We start from the raw sequence: 17,989 nt of genomic DNA, 5'->3' as shown, positions 1-17,989 counted from the left end.
GATTAGTACAATCTTGAATGCATTTCAGTTATGTCATGAACCTGATTAAATAATGACAGCATGTTCCTTTTTGGGTAAAGTGTTCCTTTAATTTGATTATGTCTCACCTTTGTGAAAAGTTCTCGTGCCATTCTGAAGTGTTCTCTGGCTTTCTCATACACTAACGTCTCAGAACAGCCTTGCTGAAAGTAAATGCCTCCTAAATCGTAATGCACCTGTCAGACAGATATGAACATTGTTCACTTTTAATAACAGAACATATCTATACATGATGAATGGGCACCGTTATATATTCTCTGTAGGACACACCTGACAGTGCAGGTGATCAGCGCTGATGTGCAGTCCTGCGGTGGAGGACTCAGTCTCTCCATTGGCTGTACTGGGATCAGCAGCTAGCAGGTCAAGGGTACAAATAGTGTGGATGTAGAAGTCTTTTTTAATGTTCAGGGCTCTTTCTAACACCATGATAGAGTCTGTGGCCTGTTCTCTGAGCTGAAAAGCAGAGCGTTAAACAAGTGACAGGGCTATCATGAGCTTTCTTTGAGAAAGGAAGTGGCATTTTGAAGAAATGCATTCTCGCTACTGTCTGCTATTGCTTTATTGTGGCAGGGTTCGTACACATTTCTACAAATAAATTTCCATGGCTTTTCCATGACTTTTGAGGCAAATATTCATGACCTAATGTTCCATGAAACGTCTGTGTATACATGTAAGATAAGAAATTCAAATTTTAAATTACAGCATATCTTAACTAATTAAGTTATGTGGGTTAATACAAAATAAACATTTATTTGAATAACACTGACACACCAGTGAGACGACTTTACAAGGTGGCAGTTCCAGAGACCAACTTTTGGAATACAAAAATTGGTAACTAAGAAGATTTTAATACAGATTTGCCTCCTATTTACCATTAATCTCATTGGATAACCATCAATCATCAACAAGATAACATCCCTATTTGAATTCCCCCAAAACAGTCAAGTTTATTTTTTCATTTCTGCAATTTACACCTAAGTACAAACTGTAACTGCCAGACGTTACCCCATGCCAGGGGCAGAAATGAACTTTTCCATTAACTTTTCCTTGCAATTGATTTCCAGGGGCATTTTCTTTTACATAAGTGCAATTGTTATGATTACCTGTGTTGTCTTTTATGTCAAATACTTAATCACTCAATCAGAAATACTATACTAAACTGTTAGGGCCTACCAATAAAATTGTATCATTAACAAAAGCCATCTTTACACTGCAAAGGTGGAACAGAAGCTGCATTTGAAATAGCATAAATGTTTATTTACAAAGACTTTTTAATGTTACTCAATACTCAATTACTCAATTACTCCAACTCAAAAAGTTAACAGGAACTCATTACAGGGCCATTATTGTCATTTAATGCTCTTGATATTGTAATAGGCCTACTGATTATTAACGTAGATTAATAGAACACATAAAAATGTTTTTGTGTTTGGGGAAACTGCACGTCATATTCTGGCTACACAGATAAAACGATCTAACAATTTATGAATTAATGTATTGCTTTTTACGCATTCGAAAATGCAGACTACACAATCTTATAAGCATGATGAATAAATTATATTAACTGGAATAAACTGTATACAGAAAGGGAGCAGAGAATGTGACCGATCAAGCCCAATCTCCTGGTACTGCGTATCTATAGCACGAGTCCAAGCTTTCATTTTGCATGCCCTTTATACGCATAAATTACCTTTTACAAGCATCCAATATGCACTTTTTTTAGCGTACATATAATAGACACCCAAACAATTCTACCCAGAGAGTAAATTTTGCGTACCAGATGAAAGTAAAAGATTACTTTTGCGTATAAAGAGCACGCCGTGCTAAAGATACACAGTGCCAGGAATGAGGCTGTCCATAACTTGGGTCTAGTGCGAGTTTAGGCACTTTCACAAACACTGCTGTTAAAATCCCGGAAGCTGACTACACTGCAACATTAATCTCTTACAACAAATCTGCATTTTGTTGTTTTATGAAGGGAGAATTCGCAAGTTTCAGTCAGAATTATATCAGAGAACACGAGCACTTGAACAAAACTCTTCGTTTCAGCGATGACTAATCTTAACGCCTGTGATTGGCCATCACACTCAAGCTCAATGGAAACATGTTTGATTGGTTATAATGCTCAACGCTGTAAAACGAAACCTGATAGAAATGCCGCAGTCGAAATGGATTGATTGAATGTTAAGTATTGTAGTTTGTTCAACCAATATTATCACTTAAACATATATTCTATTATATAAATATTTTAAAACTAATTTCCATGACTTTTCCAAAACTTTCTAGGTTTATTTACTTTTCCAAAACTTTTCCAGGCCTGGAAATTGCCATTTTAAAATTCCATGACCTTTCCAGGTTTTTCATGACCGTATGAACCCTATGTTTGTCTATGCAAACAAATGGAAGTCGCCACGTTTCCTTTGCTGTTAATCTGTTGCACTAAATATTGCTATTATATTGGTGTTGTATTAGTAACACATCCTGTATGAACATCTTCTTTTATTACCCAGAGTAAGAGCAAAGAAATATCAGTATATAAAAACACTGCAGACAGCTACAAGCATGTATCTTACAAGCAAGTTTCAGTCATACCACACTCAGTATGTTCTCTGTGTGTTCCTTTTCCTGCTGGACCAGATTCATCCTAGAGGACACACAACAAAATTAGAACAAATTCAACAGAACACAACACAAAAACTGCCTTTACATATGTCTTTACTTCCTTACATATTCAGCTGATGTGGTCCAGGTTTGGTCTGTTTCTCAGGAAAGCTGCTCAACACAATGGTACGAATGGCCCTATTGAGAAAGTTCATATTACAACATCAACACAGCAATCAGCTTAAGGCTGACTTTCTTCTGTACTACTTTATTTTCATCAGAAATCAATTAGTGTAAAACACTTATTTAAGCTAAACAAATTTGCATTATAATATAATATTACATAATATAAATGTTTCAACTGTTCATACATGTAGTACTGATTTATATTAGGAGGCTAGAGAGAAGCATCACAAACTGACTTTGATTAGAAATACGGGTCCAGCTGAAGACATGCACATTACAGGTTAGACAAAAAACAATATACTGTAGAAGAAAAAATGGTAACACCGCATAATAATTTAATAAAATTAAAGCTGTAATATGTAACTTTTTTTTGGTTTTCTGATTTTCTCTTTGTTTTTTGTTGTTTTATTAACATTAAAGGGATAGTTCCCCCAAAAACTAAAATTCTGTCATCACATACTCCCTCAAGCTGTTTTAAATCCAAATGAGTTTATTTCTTCTGTTGAAAATAAAATTTATTTTGAAGAATGTGGGTAACCAAACATTTGCTGGTCCCCATTGACTGCCATAGTAGGAATAAAATATACTATGGAAGTCACTGGGGACCAGCAACTGTTTGGGTACCCACATTCTTCAAAATATCTTTTTTGAGTTTAGCACAACAAAGAAATTAATACAGGTTTGGAACAACATTAGAGTGAGTAAATAAAGACAATTTTCATTTTTGGGTTAACTACCCCTATGAATAGCATGTTTACTATTAAACAACTGTCACTTTAAGACCTGCATGCAACTAATATACAGACACGCATCCGATTTTCTCTCAAACGTTTACTTTTGCTTACACTTGTTGAAAACTTTTTCTTCGTCGAAGCAAGAGACCAGGAGACGTTGGGGATCACGTTCAAACAAAGTTATTCTTTATTGAGGACTTCGCTGTACGCGGCTGCAGTTCTTCCCAAATCATTCTGGCTAACATTCTTTACATGGTTTCTTTATAGGCCTTTCAGTGGGCTGTCCTTAAAGGTGCTGAACTTACACACAGACTTAGGGCTGACCACTACATCTAATCATCTAAAGACAATAGAGGCAATTGCCCCCAACTGACTTCCCCAAATGGTATAAACACAAATGGTCCCGAGAACTAAGACTATGTAACAGTCACACACAGTTCAGCTCTTAGTTGGAAGATCAAAGATGGTATAAAACCCCTGACTATTACAATGTTTAGACAGCTGACTTAAAGCTGACTTCTGATCAGTAAATTGATGCCATCATGTTCACCTTGAATGCCCATTACAGTGTAATTCACCTTAGTTTTTCATGTGATGTTATGTAAGGAAGTAAGATCAGCAGATCTTAAACATATTCTTAAATTTTAACCCTTCACACTTTAGACATAACCAAAAGTGTCTATGTAAACCTTGTGTGTGTTTGACAGTATTGGCGCAATATGACTCGAAAGATAACTTAGTCCAGTAAGCATGCGCTGTTTGCCAGTGTATGCGCTCAGAAAAGCACGTTAAAAAAGCGCATCAGCACATGAATTAAATGTTTAACCGGCAAGGCTTTAAAGCACATGCAAATAATGAATTTGAATTGCAGTTTCCCGTGAGTGTAACTCTACCTTTGCGTTAACATGTGATGTGAATGTAAGTCGCTTTGTACAATATGTTGAGATGGAGGCACCAGAACTGCAACTGATAGAATCTATAGCACGATACTACGATATTTCTTCAAAAGCAGATCATGGAGACATTTTAATCTTCCATGATCAAAATTCGTGATATTGCACACCCCTAGTTTCAATCATATATTTTATAAATTAATATTGATTTCTGACTATACATTACTGACCTGTTAATAATTAATATAATGTTCATTACTGACTTATTGCTAAGAGTAACATAGGAACTATAAATATAAGCTGTTTCATTTCGAAGGCTGCGTATTCATAATGGAAAATGCCAGAAAAACAACCATTATAAACTTTACTATTGTGATGCATGCTCTCTTAAAACGTAAATTACTGTCATTTCTCCTTCACTTTGGAATGTAATGGTAACTTTTCTGAAAATAAGCAGCCTCAATGATGTTCATGGCCGATAAATGCGACCTCCAAGGAACGCAGCATTACATACATAATATATACATGTATAATGCCATACATTATAAATAGTTACCTAACCCTACCTAAGCTGTGACATACAAATGAACGGCACACTGACCATCTGTTGTAGATGAGCACAGCCATAGCTGTGGTGGGCGGCAGGGTGGACAAGTCCAGATCCACATGTTTAACTCCAGGAGGAACACGACTGACACACAGAAGCTCATTCAATAACATATTGAGTACAGGGATGGTCAAACTGTGATTCAAACAGAAAGACAAAACAAGACACTTTATTTTTTTACCATTTGATATCAATGTCCAACACAATCTTTACATTTTCTTAAAGGGGTCATATGATGCTATTTTAAAAGTATTTATATTATTTATTGGGTGTAATAGAATGTTAACATGTAAATGTGGGTTATAAGTTTGACAGTGCCTTTAATTTCGATGTATAACGTGTACTTTTCAGTAAATAACACTTATTTACGTCTCTTGATTTTAATGGCTTATTGCTTTTAATTTTTAAATTAATGCATCTTGTATTGGTTAATAGATAATAGAGAATAACTTTAATGTAGGCCTGAAGTTAATTTGTTTTGATGTTTCGTTTTGATATATAAATTTGATATATTTGTATATTTGTAGTTAAAGGATTAGTTCACTTTTAAAAAAACTTTTGCTGATAATTTACTCACCCCCATGTCATCCAAGATGTCCATGTCTTTCTTTCTTCAGTCGAAAAGAAATTAAGGTTTTTGATGAAAACATTCCAGGATTTTTTTCCATATAATGGACTTCAATGGGCCCCAAACGGTTCAAGGTCCAAATGACAGTTTCAGTGCAGCTTCAAAGGGCTTTAAACGATACCAGACGATGAATAAGGGTCTTATCTAGCGAAACGATCGGTCATTTAAAAAAAAAATAAAAAAAATTAAGTTTTATAAGCACAAATGCTCGCCTTGCTCTGTTCTGTGATGCGCGTTCGTGGCGTCATGTAATACGCAATTACGTTGAAAAAGTCATGCTTGAAATTTTCTTTTAGGCTTTTTAATATTAAAACACCCAGGATACGCACACGAAATGGGCATTTTAAACGATAAACTGACACAAAGACATTTGAATATGTGTATATGGTCCTCCTTCCGCACATTTGTAAACACTGACTCGGTACTTCTGTCTACGTAAAGTGTGACCTTTTCAACGTAATTGCGTATTACGTGACGTCACGAACGCGCATCACAGAACAGAGCAAGGCGAGCATTTGTGCTTATAAAACGTAAACTTTTTTATTTATTTTTTAAATGACCGATCGTTTCGCTAGATAAGACTCTTATTCATCGTCTGGTATCGTTTAAAGCCCTTTGAAGCTGCACTGAAACTGTCATTTGGACCTTGAACCGTTTGGGGCCCATTTTTATATGGAAAAAAATCCTGGAATGTTTTCATCAAAAACCTTAATTTCTTTTCGACTGAAGAAAGAAAGACATGGACATCTTGGATGACATGGGGGTGAGTAAATTATTAGCAAAAGTTTTTTTTAAAGTGAACTAATCCTTTAATGCCTGCAGGGGTTAATATGCAACACATTAACATTTAGAACTGCTTCACTGTGGTGTATGTCAAATTACAACAACTGTAGAGGGACAGTTGCAGAATTATATCAAAACACAAGAAAATTAAAGGAAATTAAACAAACTGTAATACTATACAACAAATTAAAAGCACTGGGAATAATTAAATGATAATAATAAACTGTTAATATAAAAAAAAATACAGACAATTGTGTTATTTTGTGGAGGTTGAAACTATTACAATATAAATAATTATCTGTAATGTTCAAGAATCCCAACGTGAAAGCTAAATACAACGGTGTAGAGTCCTCATTACATGGCAACGCTTTGAAGTGATGCTAAAGGGAGTGAGGATATATAATTTCACTTGATTCAGTTCCTCTGGGGAATGGAAGCGAGGAAGGAAAGGAGGATACACAAATAAGATTTGAGAAGCACCCAAAATCTCTCCTTCGAAAAGTCCAGAGTGCTCTGATTGGCCAGCTGGCCCAGTGGGTCGTGATTGGTCAAAAACCTCAAGCGTGTGTAAGAAACGTAACGGCCCTTAACAATCACAATCTTCAGCTTCCAAGGCTTTTAAAGCAACTGTAAACACAAAGTAATGATGTTGTCTGTATTATCGTATCAGTTCGAGCCAGAGTAAGATTCTGAAAATGCGGATGATCAAGCAGATTGCTCGGAAACAACTTTGCAAGCATGACTTCGGCAGTACATTTGACAGTGGTAAGTTTTTATTTTGTACCTCTCTTACGTTATAACAGTTTAGTTTGTCTTCTTCACTGTAACAACTTTATGTCCTGAAGTGACAAGATAAAATTCAGTTCAAAAAACATACTGAAGTGTATATTTCTAATTAAGAGAAAATGTGCAGCAGCTGCGTAAAATGCACTAAGCAAACACTAAGCTAATACACAAGCTAACTTTTGGGTTGTACTGCTCAGGAACAGAAATATAAATAAATCTTAACCACTGGTTTCTAAGTTGATCCATTTTCGCAAAGCCAAACAAAGAGGTTTTGCTTTTGCATCGAAACACAGACAGTCTCCTCGACATGGTGACAACACTACAATTCACTGAAGCAGTCTTCTTTCTGCATGTATAGCTTTACATACAGTAATATCAAGTAATATCTGGACTTCGATAAAGACTTTTTGGCAGGTCTGGAGAAGTAACTTTGAAGATCTTATACACACACAAACAGATACATTACACACAAAAGCATCATATGACCCTTTAAGAAAATGTAAGTGGAAATCACTGTCACAATGCCCAAGGACTGCTTTGTGGGTGGCTGTTCTAAATTTGTAAACTTGCAATAAACCTCAAAAAAACAAAAACAAAAAACAACCCTAAATCAAACATTTTATCTTCACTCACCCTTTCTCTAGTATGTTCAGGTCCCATCTCAGGTGGGCGGCAACCTTAAGTGCCATTAGCTTCAGTGTGCGGTTCCTCCGGTTGTCCACTGGTGGCTGGACCTGGTTCTGCTCATTCACAGATGGTTTGGAGGCTTGCTCAAGAAACTGAATGATGAGCTGAACAGGAGATGGATCTGTGGAAAACATACACAATTCAATTCTAAATCTCATCTTAGGAAACTAAGGTTATCTGAACTTTTTTCTTTGTTGACATGAGGACCTGTGGAAACTGTCAACATAAAAGAGCATTTGCAGGTAATTTTACTTCTGTATTTTGACATGTATCCAAGTAAAACAGCATATCCAATAACTTAAAGGCAGGACTTGATTTTTTTCAATGCAGAATATATTTGGATGGTGAAAAAATGGACTGTATATGACATATAGTTGCAGGGGAGGGGCTTAAAACTAATTTGACATCAGCTGAAACATTAAGCATTAGCAGACATGAAGACAAGTTAACATGCTGACCATACAGTGTGACATACAGTGCACTTATACAGTAAAGTCCTAATAATATGCAATCTCCTTCGAACAACGTTAGAGGATTTCTTTGTCTTTCCGACATTTGGTTTAGTTACTTACATTGTCCTGCCACGGTTTCATAAAATGAACCGAAACTATTTTACACTTCTCATGGTAACATAAAAGTTCTCTTACGAGAGGTCTCTCGTACTGCGTAATATCTTACGCTAGGGGAAAATCTCTTTTCCGCGAGATATTGAAGCCAAAAATTATCCTTAATTTTTAAATAATGTAAAACGCGTTGCAGCAGCATACAGACATAGGCGAGACGGCTCGCGCGCCTATTGGCTGCCCTGCTGCAACTGCAGCAGCCTATCGAGAGAGGCCCCTCGTGACGGGGGGGGCACTTCGCGCCCACTACGTCACATCCCGCCGAAACAGGCGTAGCTTGGGCCTAAAAATATGCTCGACAGGCTGATAGAATCTGTTTTTTCATCGCCGAAGCGAACCAGAGCGTGTTGCAGGCACGGCAAAGATACGCAGTACTCGTTCCCTCTTCTAGAGAGAACCGAGGTTACGTTAGTAACCGAGTACGTTCTCTTACGAGAGGTCTCTCGTACTGCGTAATATCTTACGCTAGGGGAACAGTGTAAAACGCCGTGCGTGCTGAGATCCGTCACCAAAGTCCCAAGGGCAGGTGCCCGGGGCTCATATAGTGCATAATCACCAAGGACTCACAGAGAGTCTGGGAAGAGGGGCTAGGATAGCATCATTCCCGTAATAAGATCATTCTCGTGTTACGCAGCACTTTTGAGCTTCAGCAAGAACCAATGAGGATCATTCTCGTGTTACGCAGCACTTTTGAGCTTCAGCAAGAACCAATGAGGATCATTCTAGTGTTATGCAGCACTTTTGAGCTTCAGCAAGAACAAATGAGGTTTGTTCTCGAGCATCAAGCAGGTCTGGTTGAGCTTCTGTTAATATTTGCTGATCAATGTTTATATGTGAATAAAAGCCTAAATTCAATCTGTTCATCATATAAAGTGATTGAGTCGCTTCAGAAAATTTGGAATAAATTGTTACGATCTCTTAACTTTTTGAAGCGTCAAAGTTTCAGTTGCATAGATGTCTATAGAGGGACAGAAAGCTCTCAGATGTCATTAAAAAAAAAAATCTTACATTTTTTTTCGAAGATGAACGAAAGACTTATGGGTTTGGAACAACATGAGGGTGAGTTATCAATGACAGAATTTTCATTTTTGGGTGAACTAACCCTTGAGTATAAGTATATAGTCTGAAGTGCTCATTCATTTACAAGCAAGCAACTCCATGATCCGTTTTTTAGTGTATAAGATACCTGGATGAGGGCCCTGTAAGTGCTGCTCCAGTAATGATGGATCAAGCAGAAACTCAAACCAGGAGGTCTGTGGTGGGGTGCAGGGCCGACTGCCAGTCACCGCCTCCCGGTCTGCAGCTTCAGCACTCATTCTAACCTGCAGAAAAACATTAGCACATAACATTCAGTATTAACTCTGCCTCAAAATATAGTGAGCTGATGAACTAAACAGTATTTTGGGGTTTGAGATTAGAATGCATATGCCTAAAAATTATGTATAGTATAGGTAGGCATCTCACTAGGTTTTGGCACAGTCCATGTCTGTGATGTACTGGATTACATCTTTGAGCTTTTAATTGCAATCATGTTGTTATTTCATTACATTTTAGAAACTGAAAATCATTAACGATAGAGATATTGGTGACAGTAAGGTTTAGATATACTAGTATCAAGCTCTGTTCAGGGCTACGTTTCCCAAAAACATAGCCATCAGCCTAAGTAGACCATATAACTATTGTCATCAAAGGTCTCTACGATCAACTTAGCTCACGATGCTTTTGTCTTTGATCAGTCCCACTGAAAGAGACACTCTGGAAAGTTTTTACCCTTTCCTGCATTATCACTCACCTGTTTGGAACGTCTGAATAAATAATATTATAGATATCACAATCTGTTTATATTAATACAAGACGTCAATGAGTTTTCTTCATTGTAGAGAGTCTATGAGAGACTAACGAAACAGCGCCGCTAACTGTGCAGGCGGTTGTCTTCTTCTTTCGATTTATTGGCGGCTGGCAAGCAAATGTATTGTGCATTTCTGCCACCTTCTGAGATGGAGTGTGGCGCATCAATAAATGAATAAATAATACAAAGCATCAATAAATAATAATAATATAAAACAATTAAAGACTAAATAAATCCATAAAAAGGAAAAATGTAAATATGTATTTTCACAATTGGGTTAAGTAAAGTTCAACGTACATACCATACTTATTGTTCAGGCTTTTAGATTCAAAGACTGCAATCTTTTTTATTAATAATTCAAGGAATGTTGCAAAGAATCTTCAGCGGAATTTGCAGAAAAAGATTTTAAAGATAATATGTGTAACATAATACTATTGAACAAAACAACATCTTTAGGAAACAACATGGAAGTTAATTCATGGTTGTTTTCAAACAACAAAACGTTTGTTTTGGTATTGTGTGAAGCACGTGGCTGAAAACGCCTGTTTCCACTGATTGATCAACCAAACATCAAACGTGCCGTTTCCTCAGTTTCGGGCAGCAGAGAACAGAATGTCATTCGCTGCGATGGCACTGCGTTCTGAGTTTTCAGACACATTATAATGAATTCTAATTAGGTCAGGTCGTTTTTTCAACAAAGGCCTTTTGTTTTGTTGAGAAAAGCGCATGTGACCTACTTCATATTCAGCTAATTATAGGAACTGGTGGAGACAGGTGTTATGAATGAAGTAACACTTTAATTATTTGAATTTTGCAGCATTTTATTTTCTATCCCATCTTTTGCTGCGTTTTAGGCACACATGGCTTGGCAGGGAGTGAAAACAATAATTTTGTTTTTGTGCTACATTGATTTGTTTATATCGCCGATCTCTTCTTTAGATAATTTTTCAGGCGTAGATTATAATTATTCTGATGGTGAAGCTAATAAATCAGAAGTGCTGGCTAAAAACAGTAAACATAAAATGAAATCGGAGTTGGCAGTTTACTGTAATAATAATACTATGAAAGCGATTTTGCCCTCTGGTTCTCTCAGTCAGGTCAAAATCTTGGGTAAGTATTTAGTGGCCTATAGCAATTGTTTGTTTTCATACATGTCATTTTAATTGGCATTTAATTTTTTGCATAAATATTTTCAGGTTTTGCAGTGATTGAATCTGTGCTACAGGCCCCAGTGGCCTGTGGATACTCTCTGACACAAGGCCATGGACGTAATATTTTGGTTGTTGACTACACTGGCTGTCATGTCACCTTGGAGGTATTTAAGTTATGGAAACATTTCTGCTCTTGAAGTTCACATCAAGTCAGCTATTATAGTAGTCATTTATTCACTCCTACGTCGTTCCAAACCTGCATGCTTTTCTCTCTTCTGTGAAACACAAAAGATATTTTGAAAAATATTTTGTTGTTTGTGTGTTTAATTGTTTATTTTACATTGTGAATGTCACTGTAGTTTGAACCCTATTGACTGCCAAAATTGTGTTCCACAGAAGAAAGATTAACATTATTGGCAGATGCTTTTTATCTAAAGTGAGTTACAAATGATTGGTTTGGTTAAAAGCTTACAAAAGATATGCATAGAGGTATGACACAACATGACAGATGAACAATCTTTTTAACTTTGTACACATTCATGGTCCTGTTGTAAATGGTTTACTGTCAGTGCATGTTATTCTAAAGAAAAAAAGTAATAGCAAAATGGAATGTCTTGATGCACCTGTGAAACAAATGGTCTTTTTCTTTTGATGTCCAAGCACTCTTATTTTTCACCTCTCAACTAATCTTAAATTCTGCCCTATACTTTCCTACCTAAAATATTAGTTGCAAATGCAGTTTCATGTTGCACCCAGCTTTCTCTCATGATTGTTTTGTCTTTAGGATGGCTATTATACCCTGAGGGTCCTCTATCCAAATGAAGCTGGAAAGTTGGATGTCGCTACATTGTCTTGTGATGCAAAACAAAGTCTCACTGCTTCCCTAAAACGGCTCAATGTGCAGTCAGATCAGACGTGTGCGAGACTACCGCCTGCACAACCTTCTCAATCATCTCCCCAATCCCCACCAAACCTGCTGCTGCTGAACGGCAAACCAGTTGGTGAATGTGAAACTCACTCTTGAACATTTATAACTTTGCATTGCTACATTCCAGCTATTAACTTCTTTGAATTTGAAGTCCTGCTTCTTTCCTCAAATTAACTCCGCTTTTCTTGTTTTCATTTAAGGCTGCAGCATCTCTGCCGATCAGAGAGTGTTGTGTAGCATTTCAGGTATAACGCAAGAGAAGTGCCTGACCATAGGATGCTGTTTTGATGCAATGACCTCAGTCTGCTACTATCCCATGGATGGTATGTTCTTTCTTATATACTTCACAGCTAAAACTGTAATGCGAGAAACTAGCGTATATTAAGGCAAGTCAGTTTTACAAGTAACAACAATGGTACCATGAATTCAAGTCCTGGGTTTTTTTTTAACATTTTTTAATTTTTTTAAGGTTGGTCCACTTAATGCACATGTGTTGAGTGAAGAAAAGACAATTCCTTTATCAAAAAGCAATTGCCTCTTACAGTTGAAAGGAGAGACTTCCATTTTACAGTTGCCATATTGATTGTTAAATTGTTGTTTCCCTACAGGTGGTGTTTGGCATTACAAACCCATACATTTGACATGTTCCAAGGAGTCAGGGTTTTCTGCTTTGCTTTCAAATTTGGCCTATTTATTTTCCTTGTACTTTTAAAAACACCTGAATTTGATGCGTTTATGTTCTGATTAACAGATTTGGTAGTTAAGTAAAATTACTGCAATAACGGCATTTACTAAAGCATAGAATTCTCTAGAAACTTCTCTTAAACTTGTGATTTTGAGAACGATTTGCTGGATTATACAGATGAAGAACCAATCGTATTGTAGGCAAATTATGTAATGAGTCATGTCACCTTTGCCTTGATCCTATTTTATAAAAACAGTTGTATTTTTACTGGTGGGATTCTTTTTTCCAAGGAAAGAGTGTGTGGAATGCCTTTATGGACATGTTGTGGTTTGAGTGTTTTATGCAAATATCTAAACTTGTGCATGCGGTTGCTCATTTAGAATACTAAATTTATAAGCATTGGAACGAAGCTATGGTTAGTCCATGTGCGTACACACTTGTTGTGAATTAAAAATTAGTTTTGACATTTGACAAATTTGGACATTTGTCTCGACTTTGTTTTCCCAGAATGCACTGCTGATAAGAATTTTGTGTTTGCTGTTCACAATGATTTCACAAACTTCCCTGTGAACCCCATGAGCTTGATTGTTGCTGGGAAGACTGGTTGCAAACCTGTTATCTCCAACAAAGACTTGGCCGTCTTCAAATTTTCTGTCACTGAGTGTGGAACACGTTCTTATGTAAGTATTTTTCCTTAGAAGCATCATCTTTTGGGGCGTGACTCACTCACCCGGACTGTCCTGCCCCCTCAGTCAAAAGGAATGTGAAAATAAATTAATAATGACATGGATTATTTAAACTGATTATTTCATGGACTTAAGCTAAATGTTCAAATATATTGACTTAGGCAATTTTCCTTTGTTTTATTATAGTAATATTTTTCAATGCTCTGACATTTCTCAGTAGCTTTTGGTTTCATAGTTTTGGTAGCAACAGGTTTATTTACGTGAATGAGCCACATGTTTTTTCTATCTGGGGATACCTTGCGTTACGTCACGTTACGTCCCCTTTGTTATTTTTCACCCCCTTGTTGGCTCTGCCTTGTACATTGATTCAAATGGTTGATTGAAAGAAATGAGAACAACTGCTGTCATTTTACATCAGGTCGTAGGCGAGACGACAATTTACCTGGCTGAGGTACAGGCCCTCATCAGAGTTCGCAACCTGAAGTATGGTGTGATCTCCAGGGATAACCCTATCAGGTTTTTGAAAATAAATTCTTTGAAAATGTTTTTTTTTTTTTTTTTAAATGTACATTCCAGGGGCCTATACCATAAAGCTGGTTTAGGTGGATAGCCAGGTATGTTTCAGTTTAGTCTGATCCAACCTTGAGTTTTAGGCAGCATGAAAGTGGCTTATAGCGGTGTTCATTGCAATAGTAACTTGTGCTCCGTGGCTAACCTGCTCTGAGGCAGGTTATGTTCTAGGTAAGAAATTGAGCAAAGTGACACCTCTGATGAAATGAGATCTCTGTATACCTTATCAAGTGCATAAACTAACTTAACAACTTTCACTTGCACTGATATAGCAAGCTGTTTTCTTCTTGCTGTGTAAATGTATTTATGTATTTTATAATCTTCAATCTCTTAATCTTTGAATCTTGCTGATTCTCTTGAAGTGAATCACAGTTTTTCCTGTTTCAAGGCATGTGATTGGTGTAACACTTTCATGTGTAAGTGCTCCATGAACTCCGGATTAAAGCCTGAGTTGATAGAGAAAGTTGATGAATGGCTTATGATTAATCCTGTAACACAAACCAATTCAGTTTTAAGTTGACACAACCAGTTTTTTCAACCACCATTATGGTATAAGCCCCTGGTATTTTAGTGCATGGTTTCAACTTTCAAACCTTTGTAATTTTTCATCACAGTACTAACTTACTAAAACAACAATCTTCCTTTTCAGCTGATTTCACCTTGATCACATGGGTGGTCCTGCCTTTTTTCTTGTTTGAGCCGTTTCACACGTATGCCACAATAGTGAAGAAAACACTTTCGCTACTTCTGTTTCATGTTGGCTTTAATTAAATGGCTATGTAAAGATTGTTTGTCTCATTTTTCCTCTTTATTTTGTGCTGCTTAGACTGATGGTTGAATGCCGCTACCAGAAGGATTCAGCTGATCCTTTGCTTTCCAGGCCTGTGCTTGCCAGTGCAGGGTACATGGTTAGGAGTCCCAGTCTTCCTCCATACCTGCTCTCTGAAGGACTGTTTGGAGTTCAGCTTTTGATTTCTGAGGGTGAAGCTCTATAGCTGTCAAGCTGGTTGCTCGAGTTGATCAGAATAGTGATTTTAGAATATTTTATATTTTCATATTTTCTGTTAATTTTCTCCTTTATCCTTGCAGACGAGACTTTCACCAAGTTTTATCCACAGTGTCATCAGCCCCTACATGTTCTTTTGGGGAAGCCTGTATATCTGGAATTGCGTCTGAGATCTCCAAAACCTACAGCTACTCTTCTAGTTCACTACTGTGTGGCCTATCCACGCTCTGCTAAGAGTGCCCTGGTTCTGCTTTTTGAGGGGTAAGAACCTACATTTTAAATTCAAAACAAAGATGCTAACATTGCAGCATTGCATTGAGTTAAGGATGCAGATTTGATTTTGAAATCGAATTTAAAACTGTTGCTTATGCAATGAGTAGAATTTTTTAAACCGATGAACATTTAATGTATTGTTTGTAATTGGTTGTGAGAGCCCAGTTTGAAAGCTAAAAAAAAACTTGCTTGAATTTCAGTTCAGTAAACTTCTTTTGAAATGATAGGCTGCTAAGAACTTGATATGCATACTTAGAAGTTTTGCTTATCTCCGATATCTTTTTTTATTCATGATTGATCCTTGGATAATGATTTTCTTTTTTTTTTCTTTTTTTCAGATGCCCCAATCCTCTCGACTCGGGCAATACCTCCATACTTTATGTGAAACATCTGCCTCAGAATCAGTACCAGCGTCGCTTTGAGATTAAAGCCTTTCAGTTCATGGATTTGTCCACCAATAAATATCTCAATGAGGAGGTAACTATTAGACAAAAACACATGATTAGAATCATGATTTGGTAAGGCAACATGATGGTTCCTGTGTTTCCTCCCTGCAAACAGATTTACTTCATGTGTTCTACTGAAGTGTGCATGCCCTCTGGGTCGCCCTGTGCAGAGACATGTTTTGATGGAAAGGTGTGTTATGCAAAATTTGTATACATTAAAGGCAAGCTCACACTACAGGACTGCAAAACTACCTGAATTGCTGTGGTGCTCACTATAAACAAGGGTTTCTTTCTTGTCATCTGTAGCAGAGCGCAACGCTGTTGAGTTGCACAAACTGAAAGAGCTTTGGTCAAGAGGCAGTCTCGACCAACATCGAATAAATGGTTAACACTTTACAATAAGGTTCATTAATGTATTAATTAACATGAACTAACAATGAGCAATACATTTGTTACAGTATTTATGAATCTTTGTTATTTAATAAAAATCCAGCTGTTCATGTTCATTCACAGTGCATTAACTAATGTTAACAAATACAACCTTTGATTTTAATATGTTAGTAAATGTTGAAATTAATATAAACTAAGATTAATAAATGCTGTAGAAGTATTTTTCATTCTTAGTTCATGTAAACTAAGGTAGTTAACTAATGAACCTTATTGTAAAGTGTTCCCAAAAAATGTTTTCTCACATGAATGCACGAAATTTGAGACTGAGATGTTCATACCATCTGCAGTGTGATTTGACTGGATTAGTTCCACGTTGTTGCATCGTACAAACTAAAAGCTCATGTGGCCTGTTGGATCTTATCATAGCGTCTGTGACTGCTCGAGACTGGCTCAGCTCAGATCATGTCACTGCTAATAATTAACAAGTGCTGATTTGGCCAGGATCTGGGGGTTTGTGACAGCAAAATCCGGCCAAAAGTCATGTATTGTAAGCTTGCCTTAAGTCTCTCAAATGTTCATGATGGATTACAATGACTTATTTCTTTTGTCTGCAATCTGATATTGTTCATTTTGTTGTAGTCTCAATGAATAAGGCCCAGGTGAGCCACTGGCAGTTGGAGTGTGTTTGTGCAGTCTAACATGGAATAAATTTTTTTTATCTCTATCTGTGCAATATGTAAATTTCTAGCAAGTACCTAAGACTAAAGGGATGTAAACTCATCAGCAGTGAAACAGGTGACAAAGATGTGAATTTGGGTGTTCTGGGCACATGCTCCCCGGGGAAGAAAGCTGTTTATCAGTTTTATATAATCAAGTGATATTATATAAAAACCTCACTTGAACGAGCTGAGAACTTGAGCTCAAGTCATCTTCATTTATATAGCGCTTTTAAGAATGTAGATTGTTTCAAAGCAGCTTCACAGAGATACACGTATAATTTAAGGTAACAATAATTTGTTATTAAATTAGGGGCCGCTAAGATGACACCATTCTCTCTACATAGAGATAGAGATAGAGATAGAGATAGAGATAGAGATAGAGATAGAGATAGAGATAGAGATAGAGATAGAGATAGAGATAGAGATAGAGATAGAGATAGAGATAGAGATAGAGATAGAGATAGAGATAGAGATAGAGATAGAGATAGAGATAGAGATAGATCACAGAAACGCTCCGAGTCTGGGTTGCCGGGCAGAATTAGGCAGATTCCCTCTCCTATCTGAGATCCAGAAGAGAGCCGCAAAGTTCTGGTTCCATCTATCAGACGCGCAGTCAGAGAGTTACCATCACTGCGCTCTCAGATACAGGGCAGGACACCCCGAGAGCGACCCCATGCAACATTTAGTGGAAAAACACCAACTTAATCCAACAATTCAGT

At 36.9% G+C, this 17,989-nt stretch overlaps 2 protein-coding genes across 4 annotated transcripts in view; one reads left to right on the top strand and one right to left on the bottom strand.

The window, feature by feature from the left end:
- The window catches only part of ints8 (integrator complex subunit 8), a 140,624-nt gene extending 130,100 nt beyond the window's left edge, over window positions 1-10,524 (bottom strand). For 2 of the 3 annotated variants that reach the window (XM_079878961.1, XM_079878962.1), the window contains exons 1-8: window positions 10,360-10,524; window positions 9,754-9,889; window positions 7,891-8,065; window positions 5,055-5,195; window positions 2,767-2,838; window positions 2,632-2,683; window positions 310-492; window positions 108-215 (exon numbers count right to left, since the gene is read on the bottom strand). In XM_079878961.1, the coding sequence (XP_079735087.1) occupies window positions 108-215; window positions 310-492; window positions 2,632-2,683; window positions 2,767-2,838; window positions 5,055-5,195; window positions 7,891-8,065; window positions 9,754-9,883 (861 nt within the window). In that variant the 5' untranslated portion in view covers window positions 9,884-9,889; window positions 10,360-10,524. The remainder of the gene's footprint in view (window positions 1-107; window positions 216-309; window positions 493-2,631; window positions 2,684-2,766; window positions 2,839-5,054; window positions 5,196-7,890; window positions 8,066-9,753; window positions 9,890-10,359) is intronic. The other variant, XM_079878963.1, reaches the window with a different exon arrangement.
- A 587-nt stretch (window positions 10,525-11,111) lies between these two features.
- LOC307163810 (zona pellucida sperm-binding protein 4) lies at window positions 11,112-17,282 on the top strand. Its single transcript, XM_079880043.1, has 11 exons — window positions 11,112-11,526; window positions 11,613-11,731; window positions 12,352-12,568; window positions 12,696-12,818; window positions 13,688-13,860; window positions 14,285-14,382; window positions 15,263-15,417; window positions 15,526-15,703; window positions 16,054-16,192; window positions 16,277-16,351; window positions 17,191-17,282. Exons 1-11 carry the CDS (start codon window positions 11,277-11,279, stop codon window positions 17,197-17,199), a joined length of 1,536 nt encoding a protein of 511 aa, XP_079736169.1. The 5' UTR covers window positions 11,112-11,276; the 3' UTR covers window positions 17,200-17,282.
- The last annotated feature ends 707 nt before the right edge of the window (window positions 17,283-17,989 follow it).

This window comes from Squalius cephalus, assembly GCF_949319135.1.
Source record: "Squalius cephalus genome assembly, chromosome: 8".
In the NCBI taxonomy this organism is placed as follows: Eukaryota; Metazoa; Chordata; class Actinopteri; order Cypriniformes; family Leuciscidae; genus Squalius; species Squalius cephalus.
Note: the sequence above shows the minus strand (reverse complement) of the source record. Positions and strands in the feature narration are given on the sequence as shown.